This window comes from Apteryx mantelli, chromosome 1 (genome assembly GCF_036417845.1).
Source record: "Apteryx mantelli isolate bAptMan1 chromosome 1, bAptMan1.hap1, whole genome shotgun sequence".
In the NCBI taxonomy this organism is placed as follows: domain Eukaryota; kingdom Metazoa; phylum Chordata; class Aves; order Apterygiformes; family Apterygidae; genus Apteryx; species Apteryx mantelli.
The window spans coordinates 101,250,980-101,265,111 of record NC_089978.1 but is presented as its reverse complement, the minus strand read 5'-3'; the positions used below and the strand labels follow the sequence as shown (position 1 = coordinate 101,265,111).

General features: G+C 40.4%; 1 protein-coding gene across 2 annotated transcripts in view; it reads left to right on the top strand.

Annotated features, from left to right (window-relative positions):
- Window positions 1-14,132, top strand: part of PCP4 (Purkinje cell protein 4) — a 48,028-nt gene that overhangs the window by 7,314 nt on the left and 26,582 nt on the right. For both annotated transcript variants that reach the window (XM_067289771.1, XM_067289770.1), the window contains exon 2: window positions 7,342-7,393. In XM_067289771.1, the coding sequence (XP_067145872.1) occupies window positions 7,342-7,393 (52 nt within the window). The remainder of the gene's footprint in view (window positions 1-7,341; window positions 7,394-14,132) is intronic.

The window sequence follows — 14,132 nt, the reverse complement described above, 5'->3', positions numbered from 1 at the left end:
GGAGAGAATGAGTGAAACAGCAGAGCTTGTGCATGCCTTGCCAGAAGTACACCCTTTATCCATCCCATCTCTTCATCTTCATACTTTTTGATATGTTATTCCAAAAAACCCAATGGCACTAAAATTCTGCTTTCATCATTTAAAGGCAAGGTATCCCTCTTGGCAGCTTCAGTAAACAGGAATCTTTCTGCAGCATCATTGCTATTCCTGTTAACTTTCTATCTTAAATATAATATCTGTGGTCCTTATTGAATTCTTGACCAGGTTGTGGTTGAGTGGTGAAGAGTATTTTTTTCTCCACCTGTGTGGAAATGCTATAGCTTCAATTCAATACATGACCTAGGAAGTCAAGCAAAGGAGGTAGGAGACCTGCATGGATGAGCAAGGAGCTCCTGGCAAAACTCAACCAGAAGAAGGACGTATACAGAAAGTGGAAAGGGGGACAGGCCACTTGGGAGGAATATAGGAATGTTGTCAGAGTATGCAGGGATGCGACGAGGAAGGCTAAGGCCCGTTTGGAATTAAATCTGGCTAGAGATGTCAAGGACAACAAGGGCTTCTTCAAATACATCAGCAGCAAGAGGAAGACTAGGGAAAATGTGGGCCCTTTGCTGAATGGAGTGGGTGCCCTGGTGACAAAGGATGCAGAGAAGGCAGAGTTACTGAATGCTGCCTTTGCTTCAGTCTTTACTGGTCAGGCCAGCCCTCAGGAGCCCCAGACCCTGGAGGCAAGAGAGAAAGTCTGGAGAGAGGAAGACTTTCCCTTGGTGGAGGAGGAGTGGGTTAGAGATCATTTAAGCAAACTTGACACCCACAAATCCATGGGCCCTGATGGGATGCACCCATGAGTGCTGAGGGAGCTGGCGGATGTTATTGCTAAGCCACTCTCCATCATCTTTGAAAGGTCATGGAGAACAGGAGAGGTGCCTGAGGACTGGAAGAAAGCCAATGTCACCGCAGTCTTCAAAAAGGGCAAGAAGGAGGACCCAGGGAACTACAGGCCAGTCAGCCTCACCTCCATCCCTGGAAAGGTGATGGAGCAGCTCATCCTGGAAGCCATCTCCATGCATGTGGAGGAAAAGAAGGTGATCAGGAGTAGTCAGCATGGCTTCACCAAGGGGAAATCATGCCTAACCAATCTGATAGCCTTCTATGATGGAATGACTGGCTGGGTAGATGAGGGGAGAGCAGTGGATGTTGTCTACCTAGACTTCAGCAAGGCTTTTGACACTGTCTCCCATAGCATCCTCATAGACAAGCTCAGGAAGTGTGGGTTAGATGAGTGGACAGTGAGGTGGATTGAGACCTGGCTGAATGGCAGAGCTCAGAGAGTTGTGATCAGTGGCACAGTCTAGTTGGAGGCCTGTAGCTAGCGGTGTCCCCCAGGGGTCAGGACTGGGTCCAGTCTTGTTCAACTTCTTCATCAATGACCTGGATGAAGGCACAGAGTGCACACTCAGCAAGTTTGCTGATGATACAAAACTGGGAGGAGTGGCTGATACACCAGAGGGCTGTGCTGCCATTCAAAGAGACTTGGACAGGCTGGAGAGGTGGGCAGAGAGGAACCTCATGAAATTCAACAAAGGGAAGTGCAGGGTCCTGCACCTGGGGAGGAATAACCCCATGCAGCAGTACAGGTTGGGGGTTGACCTGCTGGAAAGCAGCTCTGCTGAGAAGGACCTGGGAGTGCTGGTGGACACCAAGTTAAGCATGAGGCAGCAATGTGCCCTTGTGGCCAAGAAGGCCAATGGTATCCTGGGCTGCATCAGAAAGAGTGTTGCCAGCAGGTCGAGGGAAGTGATTCTCCCCCTCTACTCAGCCCTGGTGAGGCCACATCTGGAGTACTGCGTCCAGTTCTGGGCTCCCCAGTACAAGAGGGATGTGGCACTACTGGAGCAAGTCCAGCGAAGGGCCACAAAGATGATTAGGGCACTGGAGCATCTCTCTTATGAGGAAAGGCTGAGAGAGCTTGGCCTGTTTAGCTTGGAGAAGAGAAGGCTGAGAGGAGATCTTATCAATGTGTACAAGTATCTGAAGGGAGGGTGTCGAGAGGATGGGGCCAGACTCTTTTCAGTGGTGCCGAGCGACAGGACGCGAGGCAATGGGCACAAACTGAAACACAGACACTTCCATCTGAACATGAGGAAAAACTTTTTCACTGTGAGGGTGACAGAGCACTGGAACAGGTTGCCCCGAGAGGTGGTGGAGTCTCCTTCTCTGGAGATATTCAAAAGCCGCCTGGATGCAATCCTGTGCAATGTGCTGTAGGTGACCCTGCTTGAGCAGGGGGGTTGGACTAGATGATCTCCAGAGGTCCCTTCCAACCTCAGTGATTCTGTGATTCTGTGACCTTAGAGGTTGTTAAACACAGTGAACAAGAAGAAATCTCCAGTAAAGAGTTTAAGTTAATCATATTGAATACCAGTTGAATATACAAAAACCTTGAAATACCAAATTCTGCAGAACATATTCACTTGTTTCAGGTCATAGCTGCTTGGTTTTTGCCCTTCTTAGTTAAATTTGGATATTCATCTAACTTCTGACATAAGGCTTGTGTTCTCTTCTAGAGTGTGAAAGAACAGCAATTGCAAATTGATTTCAGCCAGCTCAGGATATCACCTTGTCACATAATTATCTTCAAATGGCATGTACACATAGGCTATTGATTGATCAACACCCTATGTTTCCCTCAATGCCCAATTAAATTGCATATGTTATGAATTTGCTGTTGAATAGAATCAGAAAGATATCTGGTGCTAAAAAGCATGGGAGATTCTTTGGGTTCTCAGCATCATGGGAGTTGTATAGTATACTGGACAAACTACAGGGGAAAGTCTGTGTGAAATATGGAAGTCCCACATCTGAACAGGATCTTCTGTGTTTGTTCCATATTTATTTCTAATTCATTGTCTTCACTGTGTATGAAATAGTAAGCATGGTAATGCAATATCATCAAAATTCTGCCTAGGTGAAAATGAAAAATGCACTATAATGCTTCAGGCAGTTATGGTAAAAGTATACTTTGGGATCTACCTATGCCCATAGTCTAATAAACCTCAACTGGGACATGTTTCAATAATTGAAAGCTCTCAGTATCTTCAAAGATCAACCAACACTAAATAAAAATAGGCCTGCAAGAGTTCTGTTTCCTTCTTCATTCCTAGATAAAATCCCCTACGACTGTCCTAATTTGAGGCACTGAACAGGAAGTATTTAGTCCTGAACAGAAACAGACAGGTATAAATTGCTTTTATCTCCTTATCACTATGTTGTAGACTAGGGAAATTCCAAGCTTTCCTTAGTTGGAAACCTTGGAAAGTCCTTAAGCAGATATTTATAGTGACATTTTTATCTGCAGAAAAGTTATAATCTAAATTTGTAAAAACATTTTTCAGTACTCTTCCTTCTGAGGCTAGAGCAGTTGAACTCAAAGCAGAAGGCTACAAAAAATTAGATACTTATGAAACAGTTTTCTCTGAAGTATATAAATTTTATCAAACAAATTAGAGAACTCCTGGTTGCACAGAAGAAGGCTGGCTTGGCATGCAGCTGGCTTGCTGACCAAAGGCTCAGACCTTTCTTTGTGCTGTATTGCACCAACATGTTTCCTTGTCATACACATCATGCCTTTTCTGTTGGAGTTGGACCCTGAAGCAAAACAAGGTCTATGAAAAGCTTAGGATATGCACAAATTTCACTGCTGTTCCTCTGCAGTCAGTGAGAACAGAATATCCTAAAACATCTTAGTGAAAATTAGGTTTTTATTCTCAGACTAGTCAAGTTTACAGTAGCTGTTTCCAATATGAACTTTACAAAAAAACTTCTACTGTTTTTATTCTCTTAATTCTACCCTTGGATGCTGCTTTGTTCTTTGTAGAAACATTCCACCTCTGCAAATCTGCAGCTGCTGCTTTACTGGGATATAGCGTGCTATACCTGGCTGGCCCTACACTCAGATGAAGCAGAGTAATGTGATTACTGTAAGGGCCCATTTGTTAGAGATTCCTGGCACTTTCACTTCCCTAGCTTTGGACTTTCTGCGGCTCATTTAAAAAAAAAAAACCTTTGTAATCAACACCTGGCTACAATCCTGAACACTGTGCTAACTGGGAGCATAATTGAAAAGGTCAGGAAATCTCAAGACAGGAACAGAATGTAAGATTAAAGGCAAAAATTAGGCTTGGGGTGCAAGAGGGGTTGGAGGAATGGAGTAGAAAAGCTTACTGCAGTAATTTAACATTCTTAAAAGTCCTCCTGCTGAAAATTCACTTCTGACCTTAGTTTGTACACCAGGGGGACTAATTTAGTACAGTCTCTCATGCCACATTCAACAGCTGCTGTGTATAGCACTGAATTTTGCAGGAAAATAAACTTATTCTTCTCTTATTGTGATTTTTGGCATATGGCAGTAGCCTTCTTTCCTCTGACAAATCTGGAGTGACTCTGATTTTTTTTTTGGAGACTCTTTTAATGATGTGCCTTTATTCTGCAAAACCACTGAGTTAAAAATTAATATGAACCCAAGCAGTCAACTGTTTCCTCCTACACAACATAGCAACAAAACTGTTTATCCTATCTTACTGTATAATCATTATGGTTTTGCACTTGTGTTCATTTTGGCCCTAATATTTCTTCTTTGATGCCTAGTTGAAAGCTTATTCAATGTTTCTATCCTCTGATGGACAGTAGTACTTGCATTAGAAAATGCTGAGGAGTTTTAGAAGCTATGAATAAGAGAAGCTGGCTACAAGTTATAAGAAACAAGAGTTGGACTATTGTCTTTTAAATGTGGTCAACAACCTGTAGATTATTTGTGTAAAAACAAACCCCAGAAATTAATGTTTTATTTCATTGATTTTAATTTGGTCTGTTGTATGAGGACAGTATCTGTTAGCAACATTTCAAGTGTCTTATTCCATTACTTCTTGAAAATAGCCCCAATTTCTCCCAGTGTTTATTCCTCCCATGCTTTGAATAAAGCATTAAAAAGCAAAGCCTTATCTTGCAGCCTGTAGAAGCATCATGCAAGGTAATGAAAGAAGCAAGAGGCTCCAGGTGCTAGTATTACCAGCATCTTAAACTATTTTAAAAAATAGGTCCACTGAGTGAATTAAAATCAAAGGCTAAAGGCTTTGTGGGTGGATGATCACATAGTATACGGCTTTTTCGCAAGAATTTCAATGCCTTGTTAAGGAGAGACTGATTTTTCACTTTTGCCTAAATCTACTGCAATCTCTGGGAAGACAGCACAGTGCTTTTAGATAAAGATATACACATGATGGAAGGAAAGGTGTCAGAAGCTCATTTGGCAGACTTTCAGGCTTCATTCTCTATATATTCAGTGGTCACCAATCAAATAGATGGCTGTAACACTTTTAGACTGATTTCAGATGTACAGAAGAATCTTGGCTTTATGAATAGTAAAACTTTCATTGACTTTAATGGCACCAGGATTTTATTCATTGTCTGAGAACTTTCCCCTACTGCCTTGAATCCTGAGACATGAAATAAATGCGTGCATCCCTATTCTAGCACTCCATCAACAGCAGGCTGACCCTGACAGGTGTAGCCTAGGGAGGAAAGAGAAGCTTTCATAAATGCTAAACAGCACATCCTGATACCCTCAGGAAATAAAACAACCTGGAAAAAAACATTTAATAATAAATAGGAAAAAGTGATATGGTTACAGTTTTTAGATAGGAAAAATCCTGTATTTTCCTTTTTAAGGAGGTCCTGGCAAACTTGCACTGAAATCTAATTTCAAATGTGGAATCAGCTGCTAATAATAATCCTGCAAGCCAGCCAGCATTGAAATATTAACCAAAGTTTAAATAAAGGCATAAAGGTTAATATCTTTGGCAAGCTGGTTGTTGGGTGAGTTTATTGATTTCTGGCTGTTGGTAAGTTATGCTTTTATAAAAACTTTATCCTGTCAGACCTCCCTTCTGTTCTGATGTTATTTGCAAAGTTTTCTCTCCTGTCTGAGGCAATGAGGCTCCAGGGAGAAACAAAAATGTTTCCATTGCACAGGGAAACAGTAGCTGTGGTTATGGGCTCAGAACTCTTTTCTGTAGGGATGCTCTGTGTCTTATTCCACAGAGTGTGAGAGAAGGTAGAGCCAGTGGAGCAGAGATATGCACTAACATTTGCTATCTCAAGGGAGATGAGAAACCTCACCACAGGCATGTGGAAGCTCTGTAGACCATATGTAGCTCTCCTGCTATTCTTCTGAGGGGACTGAAGAACTTTTTCCCTCTAGCTTTCTACAGTAAGAATTAAGAGTATATGTGAAGGTTTTGTACTAATGTCATGATTAGTTCCATATACACAGAATACCCTGAAAATGCAACCACTGTGGGAGATGAAGGGACAGTAGAGTTTTAATCAAGCATTCAAGACTAAATCCTTAAAGGTATATATGCCTATATGATTTTTCATATGAAAATTGACATGACCATCCATATTATGGTGCAAAGGATTTGGCTTGCAGTGCTGCTGCAGCTGTTAGCTTTCCTGATGTGTGAGGATGTGCTTCCTCTGCCTCAATGCAGTTGGATTTATTCACTGAATTTAATACTCCTAATTTTTCAGATGGAAACCCTAGAGGCCAAATTCTTTAATCCATTTCAATAATACACACAAGTATGAATAACTTTGCATAAGGAATGCAAGTTTTACCATACTAGCTTACTAAAGTACTTTATCTCCATCTGTGAGATGCTGTCTCTGGGGGATGCAGCATAATTTTCATTGAGTGGCCTTTCCTAAGCTAATAAGTTGCATAATAGTGTAACCACACTAATACAGTTCTGTCACTGTGTATATTTATATTTGGACTGCACTGGCATTTACCACCTATCACTTAGTAAAGAGACTTAAATTACAATTTGTTTCATGGAAAGCCATGAGGCTATTCCTTGGTTAAAACAACTTTCCATTACTGCATCTTTTAATTATATTTTACTTACTGAACTGAAGTGAAAAGTTCTCTCTGCTTGTGACAAAGGCAGAAAGATGAGTGTTCTGACCAAAAAAGTAACTGAATCATGGAAATGATTCATGACAGACCTGGAGAGATGTACTACTGTAGCTCGTACCCTTGCTCTGATGGAAACTTGAATACACTTACTCCATCACTAACAGATAATAATTGTATGTGCATAGTTATACAGCTATGCCTAGGTGGTGCTAAGCATTACTATTCTGACTGGTAGTGTTTCAAAGCAATTTTTCATGAAGGTGAATGACTATCCAAGGTTGAAGAGAGGCTGTAACTGCTAGTAATTCTAAGGGGGAAAGTGTGCATCCAAGTTTGTTCTAACCACTTTTTTCTTCTCCCAGAGACAAGGAACCGGAGCTACAAATGGAAAAGACAAAACATCTGCTGAGAATGGTAAGGACAGATTATATTTCTTGCTGGGGAATATGGATCTAAGTTGTTTTCCATTATCAAAATAATCTTTAATGACAGTTGTCAGACAGCAAGAGCCTTGGCTTGATCTCTTACCTCCTGTATCTATTTGAAAAACAGGAAGGGCTTCAGTTTGTGTTCAAACCACATACTAAGAGACCTTGATTCTGAGCTCATATTAAGGTAAACAGAAGAATTCTACAGAAGTCAATGCAGGTGCAAATGAGGCTAGAACAGACACAGTTTGAAATGCATGAGAAAAAAAACATAAGACTTAAATATTTTGAGCAAGATCATGTATAGTTACTATGTGAATGGGGAAGGTGAATAAAGGTAAACTAATTACGAAGATCTTGCTCATAAACATAGTCTCTGTGGCCTGATCCATCCTGCCTAATGTTAGGCCCGTAACTGAGATACCGAAGTTAGGAGTCACTTGCATAGAGTTCCTTCAAGAGTTGGTAGAGACAGGCAGGCTGATCCCTTTCTTTCCCCCACTGAATAAATAGATGGTTGTTTCAAACAGAGTACTCCTAGTGGTAAAAATGTGTAAAATGTATGTAATCTGACCTGCTGCCTTTTTTCCAGAAGAAATAAGGAACATGGCCCATGTCCCAGGATACTTGTTCCTTTTTGTTGCAAGACAAAGGCAGGAAGTGCAGTTGATGCCCTCACTCTGGTGCCATTCATTTTCTCTGATGGACAGAGTACAAATGTTTCTGGTTTGGGAGCAGCTTCCAGGGAAAGATTCTGGGTCAAACAGGCTCCAAACTTTGGCACTCCGTGTAGGTGGGGTGAATCAGGACTCACACTCCAGTGTTCTAAAGGGCGAGTCATTGCTTTTCTTGATCTAGTCAGGGAGTATGGACTCTAACAAAGTGGCAGGCAGGAACCGATTTCTGCCCCTTGAATGGCATAAACCAATTAGAATCAGAAAACATTATTCCCCCCCAAAGAAAGAAGCCAAATTGAACTTTCAGGGACAATCGCAATTTTGTAGTTGAGATCTCATTTTCCTCCTATAGGAGGCAAAAACATTTTACACACAAATGATCAAAATTTGATTAAAATGCCATTACCATGGGAAACAGTTTTCAAAGGAAAACATTTTGATCAACTTTAATTATAGACCCAGCTGAATATGAGGCAGCATCAGTTTGTAGACATTCATAAACAGGACAAGGATTGAACTATGCAAATATACTGTTCTAATCAAAACTTGGTCTTGTAGTCCATCTTTTCTAGTGAAAAGCAGGAAAATGCAAGTCTTTTCTCTGAAAAGTCCAGAGCCAGGTTTTTCAGAGATGAGATATTTGAACAGTTGTTCTGGATAAACATTTTGACTTTTGTGTTGGTCTGAACAGAATTTTTGGGCCCCCTGAGGCAATGCATCCTAAGACATTAAGAGATATCTTTATGCTTAGTTTTCCTATTAGAGAGGTGACGTTCCCGTCAGAGCTGTTTACATAAAGTTACAGTAAATGAAATCAGTAGATGTTAGTAATATAAAACACAAAGGGTAGAAAAAAAATATTTTGGCTTGTTAGTGTCTTAAATTATTAAGAACAAAGGTACTCTGACAGCAAAACCATTTGAATCCTCAAGTTAACAAAAAAGGAAAGCAAGCAAAATTATGCCACCCATTCTTTGGGCAGCTGAAAAGCATTTTTTTTCTCTTTACTGTTTGAGCACATTATGAACTGAGCTCATTTTACCTTGAATCTCATCACAAATAAAATTGTCCTGTCAAGTTCAGTTTAGACTTACTGATCCTGCAGCCTTTTTAGAGACATTCTGCTTTCTTTCCTCAAAGGGAATTCTGACTGAGAAAGGGCTGCATCATTCAAATATGTGATTCTGGTTAGTTGTGGCATACTTCTATCTCTATTATAAACAGAGGGATACCTTTTCACTGTAGACAAACCAATGTCAGTTATGGGTATCAGTCAGAACTTTCAACCTGAGATTGAATTCTAAATCAAAGATGCGGAAAACATAGCTCTTTCCTTATTAGCTGTGTCTAGAATTCAAGCAAAAAGTGATTTATTCCTCTGGAAAGTGGGGTGTGCTATAAATTTGCGTACACGGAGTATAGATTTTCCATAACATGTTTTTGGCAAGAAATCTACATTATGTCAATGTCTTATATTTTCCATTGTGGTTGTTACTATCAGCAAATTCTAATGTTTATGTCCCTGTCAAATTGAAGCTTTCCCCCTCCTGAAAGGGGAGGAAAAACCCAAACCAAAACCACTTCATTTTGGTATGAAAAAGGAGTGGTGCTATGAAAACAGTTTGCAGAGGGAAGCTTTGTATCTGGTCACTGCCCTTGCTCTTGGTCATAAAATCGGGAAGAGCTGCTGAAAATGAACCTTAATAACAATTGGAATAAAGATGCTCTGTTTTCAGGATTTTTGATTTGTGCAGTGGAGACACTGCTATAGATGAAGTCGTATTCGTGTATTGTTTGTAGAAAAGGAATTCTAGGCCCACCTCTAAGCTGGCTAAAAAATGGAGAAAACAAAACTATGACCATGACAATCAGCCCTCTCCCTCAAGACATGTATGGCACTGCTGTCACTGTAAAGCATTCAGGGGAATTCAGTCTGAAGACTCCTCTTATGGTGGTGGTAGTAGACACTTATGAAGGCATGTTCTTTTTTGACCCTCATCAGACAGCAACATGATATCCTTAGTCTTGTTTAGCTGTTACCACTGCAGCAGGGGCCTCTTAGTCTCACTTCTACTGAAGGATTTTATTACACAAGTGTGTGAACAGTCCCAAGTTCTTTTGAACTGGCATTGCCTTGTCCTAGTACTTTGCTCATTGGCTCAAGGAGATGAGCAATGGGAGAGACTGAGCTTCAGAAAAGTCTGTCCTGCACTAGGCACAATGTGCAGCTTGAGATAATGTATGTACAGCAGTGATAAGCCAGAATGTGAGAACTTGTGATGGGAGGAAAAAATCCCATACACATTCTACTGGTTATCATGTAGATGAATAGACTGTACCTACATGGGACCATTATTCATTAATGGATACCTTCCTTCAACTTTCTTCAATATTCTTCCAGACTGGTAGGTGGGAGAGTGGGGGGAGAAAACTCCCTCTATTCTTTCAGACCACTGGGCATTAGCAGACAGGATTCTCTTCCAGAATACTTCATATAATATACACCAGTGTATCTTCTTGTTTTTGTGCAGAAGCAAGCCCAGTAGTTCTTGAAGCTGTATCTGTGTTATACTGAACAATCACCCAGGTCAGTCAGTCACATTGAAGTTAACAGCAAAGTTCTCAGTAACCTCTCTGGATGCTGGTCAAGCTCCAAATGACATTTCTCTATCTTGACCTTTTAAACAAGCTGTAGCTTGTCCTTTTACAGGTTATGATCAAAACCAGATGATGATTCAAGTCTTCCTAAGGAAGAGGGACTATTGCATTAAAATGCACTATCATGATATATCAGTTGCATGATGAAAAGGCTACTGAAGTTGATAGAAAAGCTCCTGACAGCATTAGTGGGCACAGTATATTATGGAGTAGCTTTTCCATCCAATATGTACTCTATTGCTGTCATGGAAGTCTGTGCAATTTCATTCTGTTGTCAGAGTAGGAGAAACAGATCGGTTTTCCTGGGAGAAAACTAGTTAAAGGGCTGTTAAAGAAATCACTGTAGTAGACTGTAATTAGCAGTAATGCTATCCATACAGAAGCATCTGCATGAAAGCAGCTTGTAGCTATGTAACTGTAGCTGCCAAAGACCTCAGGGGGTCTTGAAGGACTTCAGTCTACCTGCAGAACAAGTCAGTTTCCTGGGTGTCCCATTAGGGACATAATTTGTCAACTTACACTGGAAGTGGATGCCCCAAAGTGTCACTTCCTCTGTTAAGAGTCCTGTGCTCCTTGAAAAATCAGCAAGTTTTGATTTCTCACAATTCTTCACAACAGATATGGTCCCCCAGTCTGCCCAAAGAAGAAAATAAGTGAGGATAAACTGACCAAGAAAACAATCTTACGTAATTTGTGTTGTGATCCATTGAGTATCAACCATAGTAAGCTTGTTTGTGGTGGTTTAAAGTAATGCACACAGCACTGGCAATGGGGAAATACAAATCAAGTCTTGTCTCAGCCAGAAAGAAATTTGGGAAGCCTAGCAAAGACCTGACAGAGGGAGACATATTTAAATGGGAGCATTACAGGAGAAGCTGGTAAAGGCATGGTTTCGTACTGTCCTCCCAGTTGTCTCCTTCAAAATTTTAATGGCATCTCTACTATAACATAATGCTCTTCTCTATGGTAGTATTGCTGTGTTCCCTTTGGATTTTCTATCTCCACATCCCTCCCCCTTCATATGAATCTGACTTGGTCACATGGATTCAGTATGGGATAAGAAGGTATTGTTTCCCTTTTGCTCATCTGTTTTTTATTAGTCTGGCCCATCATGTTTGCAAATGCACCCTATGCAAAAGCAGGAGCCAAAGAAGTGCTACTTATTCTCCATGAGCATACCCTTCCTATTCTTACTATTTTGGCAATGTCACAAAATTTCTTTGTAGGTTAGCACTTGTCACTTCTCATTCTGTTTCATATTGTCCTGCGGTTTTCCTGAGTAATTTAAAAGCTAGTATCATACAACCAGCTCCTTACAACCTAGCACATCTTGCAGGGGAAATTGCATCAGAACCAATTATTTCTGTTTTCAAACTTAGAAGCATCCTTTTTCCTTTTTCCTTTCTTCTGAAAGTACATAAGGTATGTGATTATTAGTTGATGTGTTTGTGAATCATTCTCTCAGAATATCAGATCTACCATTCAGCATTATGAATATTTGCAGAATGTATGTGTTTTCATATGACAAATTCTATAAGTTTCTGGGTCTATGTGAAATTAAAATGAATGGCTTTGCATAAACTTACATGGCATGGTGGAGTAGGCCCACCCAGTAAAAACAAAATTGTCAGTTGTACTTAAAAAGGGAAGTCATTCCTTTCAGTTTCTACTCCCTACTCTTGACTGTTTGTCCTGTAGGTATATGAGCTCTGCTTTGGGGTGGTCAGGAAAGTATAAATGAATAAATGCTCTGGATTTCTCCTCTCCATGGGGTACACCATGGGACAGCTTTACATGAGAATGTACTTTATGAACTCTATTGTTTGTTTATCCTCATCTTTTTCATCTAAAATGGAGTAGTCTGAACTTGCTTAAATCTGAATGCTTCTAGAAAACACTTACAGTAAATGTAAAAATATTGCCATGCTGTATTCATCATGTATGTTAGAACAGTGATCTCTTCAGTGAGGCTTCCTGGTAGAGGTATATACATCTTGCAGTGTAGTCAACAGTCCATTTACCAACTTTATCTGCTTAAGGAATCTGGGAAATTCTGCACTCTGTGCACACTGCACTCAGAAGAATAAAAATCTTTCTAGGTCCAGCAGACTGAATAATCGTCTTCAGTTATTTATGCAGAGTGCTTAGCTCAATAGAGCTTTAATTCCTGGCCAGTGCCCAGGATCATTATTGTAGTATGCTTTAGTACAAATATTTGTGGTAAGAACTCAAAATTAATTTTCCACTAAGATTCTCCAATGACCATGTAAAAATGTACTGTTTTGGGGAACAGCCCTACAAATAAACTTATTTGTGGAAAAAGATTTCAAAAAGAAGGGGAGCACACATGAAGTTAACTTGTATAAATATTCAAATGAACTCATGGAACATATTTTGCTGTATCTGTCTAGGTCTATAGATCATGTTCTTTAGTCACAAGGGAGGACAGTGAGCTGTAGCATCACAATGCTTTATGCATCTTGTCTTTCCCACAAAACATTGCTTGTGTGGCAAAATATGAAAGAGGCCTTGTAAGCACTTGCTGAATCAATGTTTTTTTTTAAAAAAAAAAAAAAAAAAAAAAACCTTCCAGACTGCTTATCTTTGGCATTTCAACCACACAGCACCATTTAGAAGTCAGGAAAGGTGACATTGCATGAAACTAATTAAACACCAAGTTTTCCTGAATATTAGGTTGAGTGTTGGGAGCAAGTGACTTTGCCCTCTTGACTCTTTTTACCATAGTGGTCTGCTAATATTTGCTTGCCCCTTGGAAGTGGTGCTTTACAAATGATCTCCCAGTCAGTTACCCAGTCTCTCTCCCATTTCTTCTCATGCATGTCCAGAGCCACATTCTGTCCTATTTCGTACAACCCCTCTAGTACCGGTGGGGATTTAGGAAGCATGAGACAAGAATTAACTGTTGTATGTCTCTTAAAATAGGAAGTCTGTGTCTCAGCAACATTCTTAGATGTACATGCAACCGTCAAATAATGTAACACCTTCACAAAGCCTGATTACAGAAGTGTTTGAACTCTTAGCATAGTTATTTATGTTGTATTTGGTCATGTATGGATTGCTCGGGCTCGGACAAAGGTGTAAAAATCCTGGGCGAGCTCAACACCATGGTCTATAGCTCAGACTGTTTCAGGTCAGAATAGGGAGAAAAACTCAAAGCAAACAGTTCTAGACTAATCCTGTTGCAAGGCATAGTTATGTGGGGGGGTTGGGGGGAAACAGGCAGCCTTATCTGCTGAGGCTCAGACACTTTTTCGGGGACTGTCACACTTAGTTTACCCAGAACCAGACCAAACATGTTTCATGTCCTCTCCTGGACTATACCTCTTCCATTCCCTGAACTGATCAGTGTATTAAGGAATCCAGTCATCC